This window comes from Mytilinidion resinicola (assembly GCF_010093595.1).
Source record: "Mytilinidion resinicola strain CBS 304.34 unplaced genomic scaffold BDZ99scaffold_3, whole genome shotgun sequence".
Classification (NCBI taxonomy): domain Eukaryota; kingdom Fungi; phylum Ascomycota; class Dothideomycetes; order Mytilinidiales; family Mytilinidiaceae; genus Mytilinidion; species Mytilinidion resinicola.
This window is the reverse complement of record NW_022985439.1, coordinates 900,244-923,883: the sequence shown is the minus strand read 5'-3', so window position 1 is coordinate 923,883 and position 23,640 is coordinate 900,244. Positions and strand designations below refer to the sequence as shown.

Sequence of the window (23,640 nt, the reverse complement as noted above, 5' to 3'; positions counted from 1 at the left end):
GAGTCTGGAGGTCCAGGCTCGCTTGTATGAATTATGGGCGTGAAGCTGTGCAGCCTCATCGTGCACGAGGCTGCGCAGCCTCACCCCGTGACAAGTTGGATAGGTCTATTTCTAGCGCATCACGTGGCCGCTAGTAGAGTTTTCAATAAAACTCCACGCTACGGCCCTCCTGCTTCCTCTCTCCACACCTTTGCTTTGCGCACTGGTTAGGCCTTTGTGAGGCCTACGTCGTTTCTACGGCGGTCCGCTTCTTCGAGCCCTCAAGGGAGGCCTGCGTTGATTTGTTTTACCCACCCGCCATCCCCTGTTCTTTTAGTTAGATTGCCTCCTTAGGAGAGCGTCAGCGGCAGCTCTGCGTACGCAGTAGGACCCCCAAGCTGCTCTAGCTATTAGCCGTTGGCTAGCTAGATGCGAGGCTGAGGCTCCTACGTATACAGGCGGCCGTGCCAGCCAAATACACGCATACACACATACACACTGCATCTGCATTGCACTCGGTGTGAGGAGTGAGGAAATAGAAGAGACTTTATTAAGATAAAAAGGATCTAGAAAGCTACCTTAATAATAACCTTCCCTTATTATAGGAAGGTTAATTATCTTATAAGTTTATATATTATAATAGCCTTATTTAACGGGCACATAAAAGTAGATCTTATGTGTGAATTCGGGAAGCTGAGTTGGGACACAGCCATAGCGGCGGCGCCGGGTCACGTGAACACAGAGGGTCGGGCAAAGAATTCACAGGCTTCAGTCTTGGCGCTTATCCGGCCATCCCTTCGTGCCCTCGTGCCCCTTCCTTCTCGTTTCAAGTTGAGCATTCACTACCAACCAGCCCCACCTAGTTTAATTGAACCGGCTTGATGGATCTGAGACCGGGGCTGGGTTCATATTCTAGTGGAACAATCGGGAGGCGCAGGCGGCACAGACAAGAGGCGGCACAGTAGGTGTCCAGAACTTGGACAGACTCACCCCTTCAGCTCCACCAAGATTGCTCTATAGCTCTTTTGTTCTACTCCGTCATCATGAAACTTCCTCTCGCATTTTCTTTCAGTCTTTTCGCCGCGACGGTCATAGCCAGGGACGTGGCTCAGAGTCCCATAGACCTGCACAGCACCGAAGATCAAACCCGGCAGGACGGGCGCAAAAGAATAGCGATTGTCGGGGGAGGTATCGCTGCAGCGTCGTTGGCCTACTCACTGTATGCCGATTATGGCTACCTCCAACCTATGGACCTTACCATCTACGAGGTAGCTGCTCGGGTCGGCGGCCGCGTAAACTCGACTCTCGTCGACAATCTAGCCTACACATACGGGGGCTTTGTCGACACTGGTGCAAGCACATTCTCCGCCGACGACTGGTGCTTGCAGACTGCGATCGATGACGCAGGAATGCGACGAGAAGTCGTCGAAGGAGTGCCGTCATATCAGCAGCCTACAGCCGGTGTTTGGGATGGCCAAACTTTCGTCCTACGTCGAGATCGAGATCTCAAGTCACGGACTCAGTTAGAGTACGCTCGAGATATACTTAAGTACGGACTCTCAGCGCGGAAGCTACAGAAGTTCATTCGTGACAAGCTTCCGCTCTTTCACAGTCTGTACAGCAACAATCAAGATCCGAATCCAAATCTCCCCGATGCCATTCGGCGACTTGGCCTGGAGGAAGAGAGCAGACGACCTGCCGACGAATATTTGATGGGGAACGGGATACCGCCGGAGATCATACACAACATAATTCAACCTACTGTCCGAGCTTTATTTGCGCACAACCTGAGCGATCTCAATGCAGTGTCCGCTCTCATAGCAATGAATCCCACAGCAACGTATCGACTTGAAAGCGAGCCGAGAGGGAACTTGGAGCTTGTGTCCCGACTTATTCGGCTGTCAGAAGCACGAACACTGCTGAATACGCATGTCTCTATGATCAGCAGATCGAGCAACGGAAAATATACTATGGTAGTGTCAGTCACCGATCCGCTTGCAACCTTAGGGACGAAAGAAAACGATGAATACGACGCCGTAGTCATTGCAACACACTTGCAAGGAGCCGGCATAGAATTTGATTTCCCGGCACCACTCCTACCCAAATCTCTTCCCGACTTCGTTGAGAGACATGTCACACATTTCAGCACTCGACAGGAAATTCGGCTTGCACCGAGCTTTTTCAACCTCACTATCGCAAACGAGATACCGGACTTGATCTTCACAACCTCAGGGTCACGAATCTCCAACGAAACCGACATTTTCACAGTAGAGCATTATGACACCTCCGATGGTTTTTCCGGCGACATGATAGAGCAGATAAATATCTACAAAATCATATCATCAGGGCCTATTCCAGACTCGATGATTTTGCAGATGCTCGGAAACTCTCCGGACAGCTCATTGCAATCATCAGGAGTCAAATGGATTGATCGTCAAGTCTGGCCCCTAGCTTCTCCCAAGCATACCAGGGGCCCTCAACTGGACAACGTCGAGCTCGCAAATGGCGTATTCTATACGGGATTATCAGATGAATTGCTGAGTTCTATGGAAATGAGTTGCCGAATGGGACGTCGAGTTGCCCATATGGTCTACCGGAAGCTTCGCCCCCCAATGGGCTTTGCAGGTCATTTATGATTTCTGATTGTACGAATGTATCACGTCCACACTTCAGTTTCTGCGAACCGAAAATATGTTCCTCGGCAAGGGAACGCAGATATGGGGCTCAAGTTCTCAACTCTCAGTATTTACTCTCACTCATGGTAACTTGAAGAAACATCCACTTTTCCAGATCTTGCTTTTTAATGGAGGACTTTGCTTTGGAAAAGGTCCAGGCAGCCTAGGACTATACCTTCAGTTTAAGAAATCGATGTTCTATCCAGGCTTTCAATGGTGTAATGAAGTCTCCTACACTTAACGTGATCTTTAGGCTATGCCAAAGGCGCATCGGCATTGTTAGTGAGGTGCTCATTTTTTTAGAGATGAGGGCAGGATATCTGTACAGTACTAATTCGCACATACTTTAGACCCCAGAAACCTTCCAGCACGATCCTTCTGGGGGTCCCGGGCTGTTTCAATCTTGGTCCTGTGGATTTGTGCCTGGTAGCCCACATCACTGCCCAGCTACCTCTTAAGATGCATAGTCTAACGCCCTGCTGGTGGCTGTATTAATAGTAGATCTGGTTCCGTCGCAGTTGAAGGAGTGAAGAGGAGTGCATGCCAAGAAGCGTGAACGTACGAGCAACGTATGCGGGAGTAGTGCGGCGAGCAAAGAAGCCTTGCGGGGTCGTACAGGAAGTGGCTATGACCCTTCAATGGACACCATTTCAGACACAAAGTCTTATACCGAGCCTTCACAGCCACTTCCAGTGACAGAGGCGTCGAGCGGCACAGGGGTCTTGGCGCTATCCAACTGACATGGGCCAGGTGCAAACGCTATTATACGGTCATCCGGTGTCTCTGATCATGAGTATGGTATCCAAATTCACAGTCTATCACTTTCTTTAGTACCTTGGCATCACGGCGCAGACTTTTCAAAGAGTCAAACTCGGGGATTCCTTGTCGAAGAAGTTTTGGCCACCATAGTTCGACTCCACTTGGACTCCTTCGACCCCCAGTTGTCTCTGCCGCAATCGAATCCTGGGGGCTTATACATTGGTGGCTACATGGAAGTAATGGTATATGCTACGTATAAGGTAAATGCTACGCAAGGTAAATGCCACGTATAAGGTACATACAGCGGTGTATAAAAGCAACGTAGCTCGTTGATATCTTCTCATCCTACAGTGTTTGCAGTTCTTCATCCATCATCCATCTTCCATCATGATTCTCACTCTTTTCCTTCTCATCCTTCCAGCGTTGGCTTACCCCGGAGGGGGTGCCCCAGTCTTCAATCGGCGAGATGACCCGGTTGACGTCTTGACTAGCTTTGTCGGCTATGCCGGTTGCGACAGCAATCAAGGGTCGATTCTGAAGCAGACTATGAAAGACATTATCAGGCTGGCTGACGCAGGCCTCGACTCAATACATGACGAATTGTCTCCGGATGTGTATCCGTCACGTAAAAATCAGCAAGTTGACTTCTCGAAACAAGCCGCCATAGAATTCTTTGGTCCAGAGAGCGAAAATGCCCCTGAGCAGGCTAGAATATTTGGTACGTTTGATAGCTTATTACGGTTCAAGCTAACGTACTTCTAGATACCATGTACAATGTCGCTCAAGCCTATCCAGGCTGGGGTTTCGACGACTGGTGGAACAATCGCGGTGTTTTCGTTAGCTGTCTCGATGAATACAAAGATAAACCATGTGCGGGAGGGGGAGTGTATGCATATTACGACCCAGACCACAAATACGGTTATCCTTTGCTCGTCTTCTGCGACAAGTTCTTCAACGAACTGAAGCCACTGGACGATGCTATCAAAACGATCGACAACAACGCGGATTTGCAACAGAATTGCTTAAATCTGGAGTCGCGGGCCACATGCTTTATGCACGAGCTCACTCATATCGGTTGGGGCACTGCAAAAGTGTGTCGTGGAGTAACGGATGCCAAGGGCTGCGATGATCACTTTTATATCCTCGGAAATAAACCAGAGACAGTCTATGGCCCCGGATTCGCAAAGCTGCTAGCCAAAGTCCCATTTGACAAGAACAAGAATTTTCTCGCGGCCACGAACAGCGACAACTTCGCGTTCTACGCAGCGTCAAAGTTTATGCAAAAGCGTTGGAAGCAGTATCCAAAGTACCCCTCGGCGTGGGATCCTAACAAAGACTTGGGGCAAAACTGGGAGGCGCAAAAGAGTGAGCCCGGGTTCCCGCCAGAGCGCAAAAACGCAGCTGTCCCTGATGCCTTCGATTATAATGTGGACCAAAAGAGCCCACCCGCCGATTTGAAGAATGGTGTTTATATTCCCATGGAATCGTACCCGGAGTGGTATCAACCCGTAATCAAAGCTGCACGGGGCGACCCTGTCCCAGATGTTACGGAGCCTACCGGTGCGCCAACCTACAACGGTCCGGCAAACGATGATATTGTGTGCGAGACGTCAGATGGGTCGCCAGAGATCACTGACTGCTATCACGCATTCGGAACGTTGAAGATGTCTGGGAGTATGGGAGTGTTACATGGGAAGAAAGACGGGACTTGGTGGGCGGGTGTAAGTGTCACATCATCCTAGCTCCTAGCGAAGTCTAACAAATGTCTTTAGTACGTACAGTCTTGTGCATTGGCAATCTTCTACACAGAAGACTGGGGAGATGATTGTGGAATGTCGTTGAAGGATGTCAACGACTACTCGACAGCCATCTTGGAAAAATGTGCGAAAGGTGACAAGAATGTGGTTGGCGGGCACGCGTCGATTAAGTTGGCGAATTGCCCGGGGCAAGTCCAGATTTATCATACTACGGATGGGTCGCCTCCACAGGGCGGTTTACAGTGAGGAGAGGCGTTCGTTTTTTGAAAGAATGAAGCGACAAGGAGGTCTAGCATTGCATATGGCGTTGCGATCTTCGGTAATTGAGTCGTCTTAGAGGCAGCATCCAGGTTTTCATTTCAAGAAATAAACAGTCCTGTCAGGTATATTGGCTCTGATTCTTTTGGGTGTCTAGCTAGCTGTATATATAGCAGGAGAAGGACGGGGGCCACCCCTGGGTGGCCGCCAGGATAATCCCTATAGTAGCCGCCAGGGTACTTCAGCTGGTGTCTATCAAGCTGAGCTTTCAGTTGTGCTCTTCTACAGCTGATGTTTCAGCGTGGCGAGATTTCTATAGCAGCGCACTGACAAGTCCGTTCCAAGACATGTCAGCTGGCAATTTGGAGTGAATTGAGGAGAACTCTTATGGATTGTATTGTAGGATATGTGGCCTATAGGTAGTCCGATTTGGCCTGCGCATCCACCAGTAGCCGTATGCCAGAAGAACCAGACTGATTACCGACATCAATAACACGTTGTGGGAGTTGCGCTTGTATTGCAGATCGACATGCATCGTGATTTTCAAGACATTCTGATAGGCATCGTTTGATGAAGCTGATCGTTCGCGTTGATGAAGGATTTGCGTCTACGGAACGGCCTGGAAAGTTCTTCTTTGCAAAGCACTGTGCTACAGACGACTGGCTGACCTGTTCTGGCTCGCGACCGCCGTGCCCAGAGCAAACGTCAAAAAACGGTTCTAATGTAACACTGACTGTACTCCCGTGTTCTCTGTCGTAGATGGAGATAAGACTGGTTTCACCTTCCCACCAAATATCCTGATTCCAAATCCGCATAAAGATGGGCGATGTAGATGGCTTCATTGGCTCTTTATGTTCAGCTGCAGCTAACATCTGTGTGTTTAAGGATTTGCACATGTCGCAACCACCGTCTGCGGAGGCTTGAAGAGCATATAGGCTTGGCTGGTGGTTCATGGATGTGTAGAATGTTCTAGGTTTCGCGGTCGAAGATATCTCTTTCTGGACGAGCTTCTCGAATCCTTGACAGTAATCACATAAAGTCCGTCCTGGCCGGGCACTGCCCTCGTCGTGGGGGGGAGCAGGCTCCATCTAGACTATGATGGCCCAATGCTGACTTTTACGAACCGAAGATGACAGGTACAAATGCAACGATACAGATCTTCTATACTAAAGAGTTCGCTGTAGGTTAGGATGCTGTTCAAGGCGGCAATTTGGACCCGGGAGAAGCTTCTTACAGTCACGAGGACGTTATCTTAGGTGTCCTGAGTGCTATATCTCGTGGATTCGGACTGCCTAAGAGTAGCAACACACTGCCTTAGATGTACTAAACGTTGAGAATAGCTTCACATGGCATTTTAAGGAAATAATTGCAATGAAGGACCTCGAAAGACGAGCTGAAGTACCAATTTCGCGGCTAGCCTCTCTAGAACTAGTTTCGGCTTCTCGATTTCCCGCCAGACAACTCATCCCCGTCACCGTTCCTACTATTACACCTGGTTCCATACAGGTTCCATTTCTCCTTGTCGACACATCTTCAGAGGACTGTTTTTCCAATAATCGAAATACTTTCAACGCCAACAAGACACTCCTATGGCAGATGACTCACGCCTTCCCTTTGCTAGCAACACACAAGTCCACATTCTCTTACATAGATGGGAGGTGGGTTTACTTCTTTGGCTATAGTCTTACAAGTTGAACTTTTCACATCTTCTGCAGTGATATGCTATTTTTCTTCAATCATGGATTCGCAATTGCAGGCTGACGAGCTTGGCATTGTAATTTGATCCTCCTATTCACTGATTGCGTTACATCACTGGGCTTCAGCGTACATTCTCTGTTCACCCATTAAAAGCCGCTGCAACGATGACATACTTTACTGCCAGCTTTTTTCCTCCCACGCCTGTGCGACCATCACCGCTGTAGCAATCCCACTTGCGATCAAATGTTGAATTTGATCCTCCCTTGCGACAGTCGGGTGTCACTTAAGCAGCTGTCTACACTGCTTGCTTCATCTCTTTCCGCTTCTTCCAATCTCCGGATTGCCAAAAAGCAAGATCTTCCGAAGCCTCCTTTGCATGCCGCTTTGCCTTCTCTTTAGCATCACGCTTCCAATCCCCGGATGCCCAGAAAGAAAGATCCTCCTTGGCCTCTTCAGCGCTTCGCTTCACCTTCTTATCCGCATCACGTTTCCAGTCCCCGGATTGCCAGAACGCCAGATCTTCGGAGGCCTCCTCCGCATTTCGTTTTGCGCTTTCTTCTGCGGCACGTTTCCAGCTTCCAGATTGCCAAAACGCGAGGTCTTCAGAAGCTTCTTCTGCGTTTCGTTTGGCCTTCTTGTCGGCCTCGCGTTTCCAATCGCCGGACTGCCAGAAAGCAAGATCTTCGGAGGCCTCCTCGGGGCTACGCTCTGAGAGTGCATTCTGCATAATTTCAGTTTCCCATGATGTTTAATAGATACTGTCTGAGGAACACGTACCCTTTCACTAAGCTGTAGAGGAATAGCTACGACTGAGGCAACCAGGAGCGAGATGGCGAGTATGCTGCACCTCATTTTGTCAAGATTCTTTGAGGAGGAGAAGAGCTTCGGAAGACTGTCTGCGATGATGACCAGGAGTTTCAGTGCTGTCGGTCTTTAGGTCTTTATACCACTACAGCTATGGGCAGCCTCTGAGCAGGGTCCGGATCTGGATACAGATACCCCGCGCGTCACATCACACTTACGAAGACAGAGCTGTTAATGGTATCCCAATGCGTGCCCCACTTGACGTGCTGACAAGACTATGTAGGTGTCGGCCAAATCGTACATCCGGCAACACCGTTTCGTATCCATCGACTTGGACCCGCTCAGGCTTCCCGGTTGTCTTACAGACTTGCGAAGCAACAATTCACTCAGGATATGTTTAGCAAGCATTACGATCCTCAAGCTTTCTCAGAACCAACGCTAAAGGGGAAAGATTTTCATCTCGCTGCTCGGGGGTTGATATGTCGGCAACTTGCCGATCCTTGCTAGAAGACTCACGCTCGTTTAGGAATCGAATTGATTAATATCCATGTCGATCCCTCGTAATACTTCGGAATCGCTCGGAGGACGCCATCCATATTACATATTGCGGACTGAAATAATCCCCACAAAACGGATTGAGCTGACATTCTATAGGGACCATTGCATCATAGTTCTTCGTATTGAATGGGGGCTTTGTTCTCATGCACGGGTGCCGGGACGAACCGACTTCCGAAACGTGTATTCCCCGATTCCACAGTCCCTACTGGTGTAAGCCAAGCTTTGCTTATACAAAGCTTGTGGAGCACGTGCCGGGGGCCTGGAGAGTGCAGCTCTCATGTTGTACAATGCCTCATCATTGGAATCCCTACACCCGATTACCGCTGCGTGAAGAGCCTCATAGTATTTTCAGCATTCTAAATGAGAGAGAGGTTCGGTATTTTGGACAACTAATAATCTTGTGAGGCTAACTCAGACAGTGTCAACAGGGTGTATACAAATTGGAAGTGTATTTGCTGCCCCCAGTTTCTATTAGTGCGTTGAAGCCCCACAGAAAGTGACAGGAAAGTGTACGGATATCTATGGCAAGGCACTGTATTGACTATTTAAAGATTTATTTTTTTGATTCTTCTTCTACCGGCTTCTTGTCGCGCGTCAAGTTAACGATCTTTCGGTCCTCAGCCCAATGAATAAGCAAGTTCCAGTCGAGACAGGTATGGACAACGTGTGCCTCAGGATGCAGCAGGTCAGTCCCATCAGTCTCATTCTTTCCCCATTTCCATGGCAAGGGGGTTACATCTCCCGAACACATTAGGCTTTGCCGGATGCTGTCCACACAATGGTCGACATGTTCGAGCTCTAGCATTTTCTCCTCCACGTATGTGTCAGGAACAACTCCCCACACCTTTTTGCGGATTATATTCTAGCTCAGAGCGAATTAGCCGGATGCAATATATCAACGAAGGCAAGGTAATCAAGTGAATACATACCAGACAATGCATCTGATGGAAAACGTCTATTGAGACCAGATAGTTTTCCGGGTCATCGGGTATACGAACCGTCTTATTTGCAAGTTTTGCCGCTTCTGCTGCAGATACTCGAGTCATCGTAGCTACATGTAGTGAGTATTCTGCGCTCTCTAGACTCGCACAAGCATTGCTCCGTAACATACATGGATACAGCTCTTCCCATGCTTGTTCAACCTCTACAGTAGGTGGGCCTTGGAACTTAGTGACTTGAGAGCGGAATCCAGATGCGTAAACGACATCATGAAATCGAATCGCATCATGAACAGGTGCTACGTCTTGTATCAGCATTACGGCCAAACTCCGCTGGCCGCCGGACACCTACAATACACTACAGAAGCTCGATCAATTGGACCGAACCACAGGACGGCATTGAAAAAGAAAGAGACTCCAAGGATGATCCATTGTACGACTATAATAAGACTAACCCATAGTCGTTTTTTGGACGTTGCTGGTGACTGCGCGTCTTCGATTTCGGTAGACTTGTGACCGATGAAAGGTTCACTTTCTAGTTGCTTGTCATGGAGAGAAAGATCAGTGGATAGACGCTGATCTTGAGTAAACATGGCGTGCCTTGACATTCATCAAGCGTCGAAAGATCTCTGGAGATATGAAGGAAAGGTATCACAACGGACACAACGACGGCAATGTTGTAGGGGTCACTTTTGGTGAGGTTGGACTAAGTCGGAACAAGTCAGGCGAGGCGCATTTCATGTCTCCACAAGTCTTGCAACGACTAACCCGGTCTGAGGCAATAATAGATTATAGGACCCAACTGCAACCTCATATGAGCAATGGCTTCGGATCTGCTTTGATCCGCGGAGCCGGCGACGATCGCCTCCAAACATGGAAGTTAAACGATGTCCGCAGGAGGATTTTGCTTCTGCATCTACAAGGGATACGTCGTCGGTATCGCGTAAGGTACCCAGCCGTATCCTGGTAAATATGAGAGGAGGGTACTACGTATACATGGACATGGAACTGTACTTTAAGGTGGGTACCCAACAATGGCAAATTCCGGTCAGCCCTAAATTCTTATATCTACTTGTGGGTAACCAATCGGAATTGAGTATATAAGGACACAAACCTGAGCATTGGTTGTATAGTATCCCATCTCTTTGTTCTCTCTACCTCGCAGCGGACATCACCCTTTCGAAAATACCGCAAGTACAATCCGGCCCGTCGAAACACCGCAAAGATTCTCAAGCCAGCCAGGTCCCACACTCATGGGTCGGTCAACATCCTGGCTATATTATGCCATCATAACCACCTTTTTCGCAATCGACACGACTTGTTCACAATCATCCAGACATGAAGCAATAACCCGTGATGTGTGCATCATCGGAGGTGGTGCCTCAGGCACCTACGCAGCCGTGCGATTGCAGGATCTGGGGTATAACGTTATAGTAGTCGAGCGAGACAACTCACTTGGAGGAATGGTAAATACATACACCGATCCGGACGGTGATATCCCAATCGACTACGGGGTAGCAGACTACCGTTCAAACATCTCCGTGGTGGAGAGTTTTTTCAAACGCCTCGATGTCGCGTATGGTCCTTTAGAATCTACAGAAGGCACTACTGTGCGGGCGAACCTGGAGACCGGCCAGAGAGTGCTGAACTATACATCTCCAAATGCTCTCGATGCGCTGACGCGATATGGCAAAGTGGCCGCCAAATACCCGGAATTGGAACATGGCTATTATCTTCCCGAACCAGTTCCGGAAGACCTTCTGATGTCATTTGGTCAGTTCATCGAGAAGTACAATGTTAGTGGTGTTATCCACGTGGTCTATCGCAGCTACGGGGATATCCTGCATCAGCCGACCCTTTACGTGATGAAATACTTCGGAGTCAACGCCATCTACAACCTATTCAACGGATTCATAGACACCAAGAGCCAGAATAACTCCGAGATCTACGACAAGGCCGCCAGAGTGCTAGGCCAGAACGTCTTGCTCCAGAGTCACGTGGTCTCGACGAACAGGACTGCGGATGCTGACGGTTTAATCGAGATCAAGATTCAGTCCCCACAGGGTCTGAAGGTCATACGAGCGAAGAAGCTAGTCGTGACAATCCCACCTCTACTATCTAACCTGGATGGATTCGATCTTGGTTCTTCGGAGAAGGCCCTCTTTGGCCAGTTCCGGTCGGTCGGCTATTACACATCTCTCGTCCAGAATACCGGGCTTCCAGCCGATACAGCAGTTCTAAACACAGACAGCAATAATCCTTACGACCTGCCCACCCTCCCGGCCGTCTACCAGATTGTCCCTACTGGAGGTACTGGGATCTACCAGGTGGAATACGGCAGTGCCTCCCCTCAACCAATCGAGGCTGTCAAATCGGACATCCTCGCGTCTATACGCCGATTAAAGACCACTGGCATCGCTAATGTCACGGAAGCGGACGAACCTCAGTTCGTAGCATTTACCTCGCACACACCATTCCAGCTTACGGTGCCCGCCGACGCCATCAAGTCTGGATTCTACTCGAAGCTATACGCGCTGCAAGGACAGAAGCAGACGTTTTACACTGGAGCTGCGTTCCACGCGTATGACTCGTCACTTCTGTGGCGGCTCACTGAGGATTTACTGCCGAAGATCTCAAGCGACTTGGACTAGCATAGTGATTAGATATGCTCAATAGACATCATCTCTACAGCGCTTCAACATTTTTCGGACTGCAATGAAGTCAAGCAGATCAAATTCCTACTTCTATTTCTATTCCTGTGCTAAATTCTCAAAAGACTGCGGATGCCGTAACTCATCCTCCAACTAATACATCATCCCAGGAGCTGGCGTAGCAGCCGATCCTCTCGCAGCAAAGCTCCACGTATAAGGCGGGAAGTCAATCGAAGACGAAGAAAAAGAAGACGAAGACGAGCTCGAGGGCGAGGTCGTCGAAGTCGTTACAGAAGACTTGTGATGCCAAATCCACTTCGAATGATGCTGATGCCCGCATCCATCCTTCGGGCATGGCTCGCGTTCCTCGAATCCTTCGCCGCGAGCAACTTTAGGAGCCGGCGTAGCGACTGCAATGGCTCGTTTTCCGGGAAAGCTCCAAGTATAGAGCGGAAAGTCAACGGGCGCAGATGAAGATGAAGATGAGGATGAAGACCAAGATGTGGTTGAAGTTGATGTCGAAGTCGCCTTGTGGTGCCAGATCCATTTCGAGTGGTGTTTGTGGCCGCATCCTCCTTCGGCACACGCTTCACGCTTCTCTAGTCTTCTACCACGAGGAAAAATACCTTTGTCTATGGGCATCTCGGAGTCGTCATCCCAATGATAATGCTTGGGCCCGTATTTCTTCTGATATTCGCAGTCGTAATCGCCATCGTATTCATCATCATCGATCGTAATGATGATTTCATTGATGTTCAACACGTCCTCGTGGGCTGTGTTTCCAGGGGCCGAGGAAGGGGTTTGTGAAGGTGTTTCGCCAGCGGCGACACCAGTGACAACTCCTCCGACATCAGATTCGCATCCCGCGGCTGCGTTCTGCGCGATCGTGTTCGGAGTGGCAGTCATGAGTTGCTTGAGGAAATCTAACCCGATGAGGTAGCCGTCCGTCGGATCGGTAGGGTTGTTGGGATTGGGGAAAGAGTCTTCCGTCTCTTCGCAAAGTCAGCAATATACCTCTCGGCCTGTAGAACACTCCAATCTTATCAATGGAATAACTCACAAGAGGAAGCATCCGCCTCAATATGCGGCCCGGCTAACCCCAAAACTCCGCTCCCAAAAGCCATCAACCCAACCGCAATATTCTAGTCCGTCGTATACTGCCCGACAACCTGCAAGTCCTTGCTACACCCACTCGCCGAATTATCCAGCAAGGTCAGCCCATCCTGGAAGAACTGCCACTGCCCAGTCAGCAGCGTGCCATTCGCCAGCGTGTAGTCGATTTCGATAGTCGTGTCGGCCTCCGTCGGCCGCTGCGTCCCATTCTGGATCCACTCCTCGTCGACTAAGATACCGCTAGGAAACACGTTGAAGCCCATGGTTGCGGCGGTGTCGCTGAAGTTACCCGCGAGGTAGCCGCCCTGGCAGATGCCGAGATATCTGCCGCCGGCGCGGACGTAGGGGCTGATTTTGGTGCTCAGGGATTGCATGTCGGCCTAGACGTCGGCGTAGTCAGTTGTGTTGTCTGTTGACATGTTTAGTAAGATGGTGTTGAAGCGCGGAGTAGCACTTACCGCCTCCACCGGGCTGCAGATAGAGATCAACTCCGCTGAGATCGGCCGCAAGCAGCTGAGAGTGGCTCAGGAATTGGGTGCTGCTGAACCCAAGGGAGGCGTTCCCTAGAAGCCAGCCTGCGGCGTCCCAGCATGAGCTGTTCGTTGTTAAACCATCCTCGCAGTAGGCAGCGAGGCCGGTGTAAACCACGGCTTTGTAGGCGAATGAGAAACCATAATGTAAGAAAAGAACCTAAAGCGATGAAGTTTTCATGGTTTGAGACTAAAAAGTTCGCGGAGACACGTAAGTGTCTTCTGAAGGAGGCCATGAAGGGTGGCGGAGTGAGATGGTGGAGATATGTTTGTTGACACGCGCTACTGGCGCAGGAATGTGGGAGGGAATGAGGCATACTTGCTTCGTTGCTAGCCCAGTTCAGCACCGCCTAGGATAAGGGTTGCCAAAAGTCTCTTTTACAGTTTGTAATGTAATATAGAAACTCGAGTAGCGCTAGACAAGTATACGCACAACCAGTGTGAAAATGTGTAATTAGAATAATAGGAGAGATAAAAGTACAAACCCCACGTATTCCTAGACTACCACTCTAAGTTCAAGGAAGCCTGCCAGTGCTCATCGAGTCATGAAGCGTCAAATTGATAGGAAAAAATTATGTAGGACCAATCGTGTGACCCGAGATTGGATACCTCATCTCTGCGCGAGTCCCAACGCGAAATACTTACCAACTCTCCCATTTCTGCCCACCAAGCGCTATGAGCCGATTAAACAGCTCATCTCTCAACGGACACGCAGTAATCCTCCACGTCTCACCCTTACGATTCACAATCTCCAATCCATCCGCAACCTCGCTATCAAGCGCCCAACCCACCACTAGCTTCGCCTTCCACCCAAACCCGCCAATCTTTTTGAGCTCCTTGATATCCCCCACTGGGATGCTCCATACGGCATGCAGGTCCTCTCTATCCACACTACCAATCTTCTCAATGCTTGAGTCACTCGAGAACGCCACGCAAGGGATTGTGGCCTTGGTGCTGATGTACGTGTGCCCCTTATTACCCTTATAGCGGCATTTGAAGTCAACAGGTCCAGAGATCTTCGGCTCGTTCGGCTTTGGAATCACTCCTAAGCGGTTCTTTGCGTGACCAGAGCCCGCTTTGGCTTTGAGCCTGTCTGCACCGATACTGGTCTCGACAGCGGCTTTGGCGGTAGACTTGAAGAAGCCGAGGACACGGCTGCCCTTCTTGCCGTGTTTGGTGGTTTTGGAGGCGTCAATGTCGGAGCCTCCGGTCTCATGTGCGGTGGTCGGGTCGTGAGACATGGCGTCGTCGAGTTCTTCCTGAGTTGCGTTGAGAGGCCAATCGGCCCCGGTGGCGCGAAGGTGCTCATCGCTTAGATCGGCAGGCTGATCTGGAGGGGCAGTAGCGGTTTGAGGTGGTGGGGGAAGAGGAGCTTTGTTCGCTTCGCCGAGGCGGAGAAGAGTGAGGGTTAACTGAGCATTCGTGGGAACACCCTTAAGGATTGTGCTAATCATGATTAGTATCGCAGTTTGAGGGCCGATTCTGTAGTCGGAACTTACTTTCTGATCTCCAACAGTTTCTTCCAGTTAGGGACTTTCGGTTGAGAATCTCCAAGCCGCGAGAAATGATGGGGTCACCGAAGAATCCGAAACCAGCACCAAAAGTAACACCTTTCATGAACATATAAGAGCTCACGAAGATCGACATAAGCAACGCAGGTACAACGAGGGCTGCCAGCCGAAGTCTAGCTGTTTCACGAGGGAATGGCGGTGTAGGGGAGAGAGCGCTATATGGATATTAGTCAAAAATCGTCAAAATCGTCACCGAAAGTCCATTGCACTTACTTGGCGAAACGCTCCCAGGTATCCGTGACATCTGCAATTCCATGCATAATGGGTCTCATCTTCGTCCACATAGCTGTTTCCATTGGAACCTTGGTCTTGTCGTGCGTATCAGTAGGAGTGGCTCCGGCCGCTCTGTCTTTGGCATTGGCTGCTCCAGTAGCGATGGCAGTCGGGTCAGGGATCGAACTACTGGGGGAATCCTCATCACCCCGCGGTTCGCCCTGAGGGTGTTTGCCCGTGGCGCTGCTCAATGCCACTGATGCAATGCCGTTGACGAAGTTGCTCGCTTCAGCTTCAACTGCTTCACCTTTGTGATTCTCAGCTGCTCCAGTTGCACTGTCATGGCTTCCTAAAACACCGGCTTTAGGCTTTTGTACGCTACCGGAGCTGCTTACAAGAGCCAAGGGAGCTGGTGGGAAGAGGATGGCGCGGCAGGGTGGGTATGCGATCAGTGCGATTATGGTGAGGGAGAATAGCGGTACGAGACAGTCGAGTAGCCACGCAGCGAAGTAGGCCTGAGAGTGTTAGGGCTTAGTTGATTCTGTAAACATGATGGTTGCTCACTGTGCAGAACCAGGCTGTTCTTCGCGTCTCGCGCCATGAACGAAGTCGAACGATTTGCTTGCCGAAGCCCATAAGGCCGATGATCTATGTCTATAAGCGATAACTCTATCGCAGGTGTTCGAATAACCTACGATAGTCATGTATAATCTCTCAACATTGCTCCGCAACTTGTCTGGAGAGAACTCTTCCTCATCTGCGATATTGAGGTCCAGACCTCCTGGAACGGCATATGGGTACTCTTTGACATGGTACATTTGCTTCAACCAAAGTCAGCTAGCAGCTCATGTTCCTTTGATTATTTCCCTACCTTGTTGAACCTTCGAATCAACACCCACAGCTCGTCATTCGAAAGTCCTCCAACAAGCGGATTGGCTACAGCGTGCTGCGGCTCATTCCACCCTAAATTCGCAACCTCCTCGTCATGCTCTACCTGGGCCGCACCCTTCTCGTCGTGATCAGCCATGGCAAGAGCATGGCTTTCTGTCGGTTGGTCTCGTATTGTGTGGGCAAGGTCCTCATTTTCTGGTGTCTCGGCGACCTCTGTCTCCTTCGGGAGAGGAAGCAGGTCCTTGTATACGACGCCGCCCGACATGTTGAACTGGTTTGATAGTGAGGTCCAGAGGGCGGAAACTGGGAGGGATGGGAGGGATGTTGTTTTTGTGTTTCTTTATCATGAAAGATCACCGGTGGTGCATCTGTCAAATAACAGCCACTGAGGGGCCATGACGTCAGCCGCTTTGGGACGCGACGTCCAAGCTAAGCCGAGAAAAACCTTGGAACAGACAGGGAGAGCTCGAAGTTAACATTATATGAGAGTTATTGAAAGGACCTAATAATGATACACGGAATGGAATTAGATTGTCCTAAGAGAAGTGAAAGAGTAAAGGACTTCAACTACCATGGAGACAGACCTATATGCCCAGAGCAACCGGGAAGGTCCTTACCAGCCCCAGAAATCAATATTGCCTTCGCGGCTGATCAGCGCTGGGGATCCTGTAGTTGCGTAATGATAGCTACCATACAGCAAGGGCCCCAGGTTCGATCATGATCTCAATCGGCGTCCTGCCGTGCACAAATCATCAGAGATTGCATCATAAACAATTTGCTCTCAAGCCTATTCCCTCCACATGAAAATGGTGCATGGCCTTCTCTAGTGGGTAATAAGATGTGATACAGGGGCCTATGGTGGACGGATGAGGGACGTTCAAAATGTTTCGGGGTCTGTGTCAGCAAATAGTCACGTGACCACAGCCCATGCACACTCATAGATAATTCAGGGCCCAAACAGCCAGTTGAGTAGACCAATTCATTTCAGCATTACCGCCCTGTACAAAGACCGCCTGGGTATGGACAACACCACGCTTCCAATATCATATACAACCGCAGCGCCCTGAACACCGGCAGACTATCCCCGGAACACTTAGTCGCTATCCAAGTTCTCGTCTGGAACACTCCACTTCTTCGTCCCAAGGATCCGCTGTTTCTTGGTGGGACTCCTTCCTTGAACCTCTCTCTCCAACAGCTCCAACTTCCTCTTCAACCCCTCATTCTCTCTCTCCAACTCATCAACCCTCACTTCGCCCTCTGCCTCGCCCTCTTCGTCTTCATGAACCTCAATGCCTTTCACTAACACCTCAATCTTGCGATCAAAGTGCTCGTCAGCTCGATCTGCCTCCTCATCCCACGCACCCTTCCACCGCCGCCGCTCAGCATCCATACGCTCTTCCATCTCGGCGAAGCATTCGTCCCTAATTTCTTGCTCTAGTGCTGTCATGCGCTCTTCGGCTGCTCGCCAACAGTCCTCAGCATGTTGCCTCCTCTCCCTCTCGTCATCGAGTTGCATGGCCAGGATGTCAGCTTCCTCAGTTAGTCGCGCAACCTCCTGTGTCGCGTGTTCGAGCTCTTCCCAGGAGACTGCGGGTGAAGAGCGGCCACTTGAGAGTGTCGATTTACCGCCTGCGCTACCGCCTACGGTTGTTCCGGACAGGATCGTGCTGCTGACGGACGGAATGCGTGGCACCGTGATTTCCCGCGCAAGGGCCGAGTAGCGGAGGATTTGGGATGTGGCATTGAAGTCGCCCACTGGATCTGCTGTTACAATCATGATTGCTTTCTGCGGATTGCGGTGTGACGAGTTCTGTTGATTATGGTGGCTTGTGGCGGATGGGAAGGAGTTGGAGAAGAGTAGTTCGGTGAGTTTGCATTGCCGGAATGGGACAATATTTTGCTGTTCAAGATTAGTTCATGATCATGATACGTGAAACCGATAATCCTACCTTATTCCCTTCTTGGTTGTCGTTCTGCATCTGCATGCACTGTCCTAGGTACATGAGACTCTCATTGATCTTTCCAGCTTCTGCCAACGTAGCACCCGCAGTCTTTGCGTTTCTCGCCCGCTCAGAACCTGCGAGGTCCACAATAGTGAGTGTGCTGCCTCTCCAAGGCCCACGACCTGATCGATCCCGCTTCTTGACCTCAACGCAGAAGAAGCCGTGACTCCGCGAGCTGACGGCATTGCTACCCGTTCCCGCGACTCTCCTCTCATGTAGACCAGTCTCTAGCACCATAAGTGCTTCTTCCAGACTACCGCAGATAATTTTCCGCAGACCAGCCACAACCTTCCTGTCAGGACTCTGCTCCGTGCTCTTGAACAAAAGCGCTCGCCGCTTCTGTTGACCATTCTTATTGCTCGTGCCGGATCCTGATAAGAGATCGAATATGCGGTCGTTGTAAACCTCATACATAGACACTACGATGGCATACTCTGCATTCGGATCTGATGGCACCTCAACCTCCTGGACGCTCGGCGTCTGTGGTAGTGCAGAGGGGCGGGGGATGTTTCGTGATCTGGTCGTGGTTGGACCTATGAAGGAGCTGTACTCCTTTGGGATATGTGAGCCTCTTGATATGCTGCGAGTTATGCTCGCGAATCCGCCTGTCACAGGCCGGATGCTTGCGTGCGCAGGATTGATAGGAATTGGGGTTGCAGGCCCATTGCTGGGTCGGACATACGCATCGTGACGTATAGAGGGATAGAGATTACGAGAAGAGGGATGGGAAGGGGTTTGGAGAGGTGCATTTATAGAGGAGCGGGGGGTATTATAGTCTCTCTTAGGAGAATTGGGGCATACAGGCATAGGCGTTTGTGCTCTGGAGTTAAAGCCACGCTCGGATTGATTATCGCCATAGTGCGAGTCTAAGAAGGCTGATGCGGTAAATAGCTGGGCTTCAGACGCATCTGTAGCTGCAAGGGATGGTACGGCGTTGGAGCCATAAGTAGGTTGGACGATCTGCGATTCGGTGCTTTGGAAGAGTACGTCCAGCGCCATTTGAGTAAGACCGCGTTGTGATTTTGTTCCCAAGATGGTATGACTCTAGTGAAAGCGTCAGCATTTCTCCCCTTTTTCTCTATTCCAGGTGTCATGCCTTTCCAGAGCCGGTAACCCCCAGTGTTGCAAGCAGTCCATCACGTCCATGGCTGCCGTCTGCACCAAGCACGCCCTCGATCAGGGGCACCACTCCAGTACCCTTGAAGATATCCAACTGTTTGGCCTTCTCCTCGAACACTTGAGTAAACGCAAACTTTTCGATAGCGCGCTTGCGGTGGTCCGTTGGAGGCGGCTTGATGGTGATGTGGGTTCCGTCGTCCTGGACGTCGAGAAATCGTTCCGCGCTGACGACATTAGAGGGGCGCAATCGCAGGTAGACTTCGAACAGCGAATTCGAAGGCTTGGGAGGAGGCTCCATGTTAATCTGTGCTGGTGATAAACGTGGTGGGAAATTTTATGCTGTGGTAGACGTCGGCGGTGTTGAAGCGCTGACCTTGAAGTTGGTCAACAAGCGCCAAGGCGTTGCCGGGCAACCAGCCCAGCCCCAGTTACTTTTAACACGACGCGTCGACAGCTGGCTGTCTTCTGTGACTCACGGCATTTCAAGAACGCGTTTCAGACTGTACATGGGATTTTCTATAAGTACATGTTTTACAAGACAGACCCAGATCCGACGCGATATTCCCACAGCAATGCAGCTACCACCAACACCCAGAAAATGCCGATAATCCCATTGCACGTGATAGACTCCTCCCTAGATCCCATAATCTTTGTACAGATTACCCCCTAGTCACGGAGGGTGGCAGTAGCACCAAAAGAAAGATAAAAGCCAGATTCAAACGCAGAACCCGCGTCATGCGGCCCTAATGGTTCACTCACTTACAGTGCCACTCCAAAATGGGTTCCACCTTCGCGATACTCGCGGCCTTTACCTCGATGATCAAAGCCATTCCACTGATCACCACCATCCCGTCGAGACCTCCGTTCTGTGACTTCTTTCTGTGGCTCGGTAGCCCGTTTGCTTGCGCGGCCTCGTATCTCCGTGTAGCGATCCTCCCAAGCTTCGAATACCTCCACATCATCCTTGCGATCTCTTGCACGGATTTTCTTCCGACTCTGTCGAATCCCGCCCTCATCATCCTCGTCTTCTTCTGGCGGCATTTCCGCATAATTTTGTTTCTGGTTGCGTGTGGTCTCCCTCAGCGCCGCTGCCTTTCGTCTAAGCACATAGTCAAGTCGATTAAGCAAAGCACTTAATCGACTTCTCCCCTCTATGTATGGTCTCCTTTCATCATCCGCCATCTCCTCCCTGAGTACTATACGTTCGTAAAGCCGATAGATACTTCTTATAGTCTCCATTGCATCCGTCCTTTCTTCAGCCGTGAGTGGCATTGGTCCGGAGTGCGATATTTCTGCCCCAGAGTCCTTCCCCACGCCCAATTGAATCTTGATGCTTGCGAGGACAGGTTCTAGCTTGAGCAGCGCGATCTTAATGGCCTCACTGTTTGGCGCAACAAGAAAGACTAGATCTGCATACGCGCTTGATGTCTTAGCATCCGCATCGGCGAGTGTAGATGTCATGACATCTAGAATTCGACCCGCATGGTCGAGTACACTAGGATTGTTCTTGTCGCGTTTGCAGACGCTCATAGCAATCCGGAATGTCCCGCGCGTAGGCCTCTTGTCAGAACCCACTAGATCATTCTCAATCAGCTCAACGGCCTCCCTTGAGGCGCGGTTTTGGCGAATGATGCGCAGGCGCATGTTCAGGTTATTCAGGTCTGGCTTGATGCCATAGCTGTCGGTAAGGAGGTTCCAGTAAGTTGTTGATTCCTGGTTGGCAATGATCTTTAAGCACGCTTCTTGGATGACGGATAGGGTATTGTTGCCAGGTGTTACATAGAGAAGAGGCCATGCTTTTCCACCACCCACGGTCTTCTGGTTTAGGGGGAGAAATTCGGCTCCTCGGGACGGCCCAGTTTCAGGATCATACGCCTCTAGCTCCACTTCACGGAGAGCTTCGGGCTCTCTCTCAAGAAGTCGTTTAGTGGCCTTATCAAGCTCGCCGTCGGCATTCCGCGTGCCAAGGCGGGGAACAAGTCGCGGGATATCCATAGTCTGTGCCAGAAGAGATAACACATCATCCCAGTCTCGTGGCCGGGATCCAATGAGGAGTAAGCGGCCCATTGCACAGACGAGCTCTTCGTCGATTTTTAGTTGTGAAGCACTCCACTTTCCCGCCACATCAACCCATATCCTTCTACCATCGACTATTGCTCGTTCACGCCGAAGAGTTGCTTGTTCTTCAGTCTCTCCTTCAGGACCATTGATAAGGGCGTTTTGTCGTAGGAAGTTCAAGATCGTGGTAAAGGTGAGAGCGTTAGCGGCGTTGGGTCCTCCGTCTGGGATTTTGGCTGCAATGCTCCACACAGCATCCGAATTGTTCGCGCGGACACAGACCTTGAGGGCTGCGTTGGTGTGTATGACAGATGGAGGGACCTTCGAATTGGGCGCTGACATGGAGTGGTATATGGACAATGCTTGTCCTAGGACGTTGCGCACATGGGCATGTTCTGCATAGCCGCGGAGGAGGATGGTGTACGTGAAAGCATCGGGAGATTGCCCGCGCTTCTTCATCTAAAAGAAGATTCATCAGTCATGAAGCCGCAAGATGGGGGTCTAAGGCGGATCCTACTTCATTATAGATCTTGTATGCATTGTTTAGACGACCTTTGAGGAACTCGTGGTTTATCAAGTGATTCCAGCTCACGACACAGCTTATGCCTTTCTTGCTGGCTAGCCTAACCAAGTCCAGCATTTCCTTCTCATGCCCCTTGCTCAACCGATCCGAAACAAACTTCGCCAGCTCCAAAGGATCCTCTGCGTATTTCAGTTCCATCTCACGGCTCACTCGATATCCTCGCGGTTCGAGTTTGCTTTCGGTATTGCGCGGTCCTGTTTTGTACGACTCAATGTCCCGCCTGTTCACTGAAGTCTCCTTTTTCAGGGCTAACATCATGTTCTTATTTCGCGCGATTCCTTGTTCCGACCTCTTCCACGGGCTACTCCTCCAATGACCCTCCTCTCCGTCATGATTCGCGTGCAAGTCGATCTTTTGTTCCCAGTGGGGGCCTGAGCTGGCGAATCGGCGGGGGATTATCTGGAGTCGGGAGACATTGGGGACGTAGGCGGAGCGGCGCAAGGTGCTGTTATAAGCAGCCGAGACATCGGGCTGAAGAGCTCGTAGAGATCGCCATTGGCAAGCTCGGGAGGCCAGCATGAGTGGAATGATGGCTGGGGAGGGGAGTCGGGGCGCGAGAGATGCGGGCATGTGGCGGCCGAACTTTTTTGAGGTCGAGGTTCAGCCGTGATCCCGGTCACGTGATGTGTTGATCGGGCCGGCCTTACACATCTTCGCCGCGAATGCAGACCGCCCTCAGCAACCGCAACCTCTCGACATGAGTTAGAATCTGCTATAGAGCAGGGCGAAAACCGACAGCACGCCGCCTGTGTCACGCCTTCGCCTGCCAGGAACCATGCTTCGCCACACTTCTCTCACCGATGACTACTAGCCCGGGCCGGGCAGCAGCCCCTAGGTCGCCCTCCTCACCACGTCCGGCGTCTTAAGAGCAATGCCGTCCCTTAGCAAACCCGGTCTGTCGGGATGCTGGCGCCAGGCCCTCAGGGTCCGGTCAACTCCCTTCGGCAAGCCTAAGGCAAGGCATCGTGGAAGCCGCGTGACAAGCCCGGCGCAGCTCCCGCAGCGGCAACGCCAGCGAGATCTGCCCCCAACGCCGGTGCGGCAGCGGATCCCGGGGCTTGTCGCGCAAGTGCCTTACCGATCAAATGGCACCCGAAGATGCAAACGGGCTGGCGTTGGAGGCTGGCGGGTGGCCGAGTTCGCGGCCATCCTCTGGCTTGCCAAGCCCGACTTCACGTGTTGTGAATATGGGATGCATGAACATCGCGTTACAGTTCGCCACGGGGACTAGGGTTTAGGTAACTATACTATAAATTGTATCCCCTAGGATTTAAGAATCGCGATTACTAAAGTAGAAAACAACTCAATTGCATCTTCAGCAGTTTGTCGTTTCTGAGGAAAGGACTGTCGACATTCGCAAGATCCATGGCTGAAGGTGATATCTCGCTTGGATGTTGCGGCTCAAGGTTGGGCCTAGCTGAATTCGTTCCATTGATCATCCCATAGTGTCCCATTGGGCATCAATACGTCAACGAACAGGCT

The 23,640-nt window shown here is 50.8% G+C and overlaps 11 protein-coding genes across 11 annotated transcripts; 4 read left to right on the top strand and 7 right to left on the bottom strand.

Moving 5' to 3' along the window:
• The first annotated feature begins 942 nt into the window (after window positions 1-942).
• Window positions 943-2,745, top strand: BDZ99DRAFT_185174 (uncharacterized protein). Its single transcript, XM_033713090.1, has one exon. The coding sequence runs from the start codon at window positions 1,023-1,025 to the stop codon at window positions 2,613-2,615; it is 1,593 nt and encodes a 530-aa protein (XP_033581778.1). The 5' UTR covers window positions 943-1,022; the 3' UTR covers window positions 2,616-2,745.
• Window positions 2,746-4,381: 1,636 nt separating this feature from the next.
• Window positions 4,382-5,629, top strand: BDZ99DRAFT_185146 (uncharacterized protein). Its single transcript, XM_033713086.1, has 2 exons — window positions 4,382-5,134; window positions 5,186-5,629. Exons 1-2 carry the CDS (start codon window positions 4,466-4,468, stop codon window positions 5,414-5,416), a joined length of 900 nt encoding a protein of 299 aa, XP_033581777.1. The 5' UTR covers window positions 4,382-4,465; the 3' UTR covers window positions 5,417-5,629.
• Window positions 5,630-5,674: 45 nt separating this feature from the next.
• BDZ99DRAFT_185166 (uncharacterized protein) lies at window positions 5,675-6,691 on the bottom strand. Its single transcript, XM_033713089.1, has 2 exons — window positions 6,663-6,691; window positions 5,675-6,594 (listed from the first exon to the last, which is right to left on the bottom strand). Exon 2 carries the CDS (start codon window positions 6,514-6,516, stop codon window positions 5,842-5,844), a length of 675 nt encoding a protein of 224 aa, XP_033581776.1. The 5' UTR covers window positions 6,517-6,594; window positions 6,663-6,691; the 3' UTR covers window positions 5,675-5,841.
• Window positions 6,692-7,272, top strand: BDZ99DRAFT_185165 (uncharacterized protein). The gene has a single exon (XM_033713088.1). The coding sequence runs from the start codon at window positions 6,800-6,802 to the stop codon at window positions 7,121-7,123; it is 324 nt and encodes a 107-aa protein (XP_033581775.1). The 5' UTR covers window positions 6,692-6,799; the 3' UTR covers window positions 7,124-7,272.
• On the bottom strand, window positions 7,203-7,978 carry BDZ99DRAFT_494708 (uncharacterized protein; the record flags this gene model as incomplete). The annotated part of the gene is made up of 2 exons (XM_033723330.1): window positions 7,203-7,847; window positions 7,904-7,978. The coding sequence occupies 2 exons, from the start codon at window positions 7,976-7,978 to the stop codon at window positions 7,422-7,424; spliced, it is 501 nt and encodes a 166-aa protein (XP_033581774.1). The 3' UTR covers window positions 7,203-7,421.
• A 1,030-nt stretch (window positions 7,979-9,008) lies between these two features.
• BDZ99DRAFT_458786 (uncharacterized protein) lies at window positions 9,009-10,110 on the bottom strand. Its single transcript, XM_033718997.1, has 4 exons — window positions 9,779-10,110; window positions 9,600-9,725; window positions 9,418-9,539; window positions 9,009-9,350 (listed from the first exon to the last, which is right to left on the bottom strand). Exons 1-4 carry the CDS (start codon window positions 10,017-10,019, stop codon window positions 9,042-9,044), a joined length of 798 nt encoding a protein of 265 aa, XP_033581773.1. The 5' UTR covers window positions 10,020-10,110; the 3' UTR covers window positions 9,009-9,041.
• Window positions 10,111-11,124: 1,014 nt separating this feature from the next.
• BDZ99DRAFT_458785 (uncharacterized protein) lies at window positions 11,125-12,120 on the top strand. Its single transcript, XM_033718996.1, has one exon. The coding sequence runs from the start codon at window positions 11,190-11,192 to the stop codon at window positions 12,075-12,077; it is 888 nt and encodes a 295-aa protein (XP_033581772.1). The 5' UTR covers window positions 11,125-11,189; the 3' UTR covers window positions 12,078-12,120.
• Window positions 12,121-12,150: 30 nt separating this feature from the next.
• On the bottom strand, window positions 12,151-13,362 carry BDZ99DRAFT_185138 (uncharacterized protein). The gene is made up of 2 exons (XM_033713085.1): window positions 13,138-13,362; window positions 12,151-13,069 (listed from the first exon to the last, which is right to left on the bottom strand). Exon 2 carries the CDS (start codon window positions 12,981-12,983, stop codon window positions 12,231-12,233), a length of 753 nt encoding a protein of 250 aa, XP_033581771.1. The 5' UTR covers window positions 12,984-13,069; window positions 13,138-13,362; the 3' UTR covers window positions 12,151-12,230.
• An 837-nt stretch (window positions 13,363-14,199) lies between these two features.
• Window positions 14,200-16,660, bottom strand: BDZ99DRAFT_548967 (uncharacterized protein; the record flags this gene model as incomplete). The annotated part of the gene is made up of 6 exons (XM_033726941.1): window positions 14,200-15,166; window positions 15,255-15,446; window positions 15,505-16,019; window positions 16,069-16,152; window positions 16,200-16,325; window positions 16,376-16,660. 6 exons carry the CDS (start codon window positions 16,658-16,660, stop codon window positions 14,362-14,364), a joined length of 2,007 nt encoding a protein of 668 aa, XP_033581770.1. The 3' UTR covers window positions 14,200-14,361.
• Window positions 16,661-17,346: 686 nt separating this feature from the next.
• On the bottom strand, window positions 17,347-19,839 carry BDZ99DRAFT_434644 (kinesin). The gene is made up of 4 exons (XM_033717453.1): window positions 19,495-19,839; window positions 19,200-19,442; window positions 18,345-18,950; window positions 17,347-18,295 (listed from the first exon to the last, which is right to left on the bottom strand). Exons 1-4 carry the CDS (start codon window positions 19,813-19,815, stop codon window positions 17,489-17,491), a joined length of 1,977 nt encoding a protein of 658 aa, XP_033581769.1. The 5' UTR covers window positions 19,816-19,839; the 3' UTR covers window positions 17,347-17,488.
• Window positions 19,840-20,276: 437 nt separating this feature from the next.
• On the bottom strand, window positions 20,277-22,413 carry BDZ99DRAFT_378812 (uncharacterized protein; the record flags this gene model as incomplete). The annotated part of the gene is made up of 2 exons (XM_033715126.1): window positions 20,277-22,034; window positions 22,093-22,413. The coding sequence occupies 2 exons, from the start codon at window positions 22,411-22,413 to the stop codon at window positions 20,277-20,279; spliced, it is 2,079 nt and encodes a 692-aa protein (XP_033581768.1).
• Between the last annotated feature and the right edge of the window lie 1,227 nt (window positions 22,414-23,640).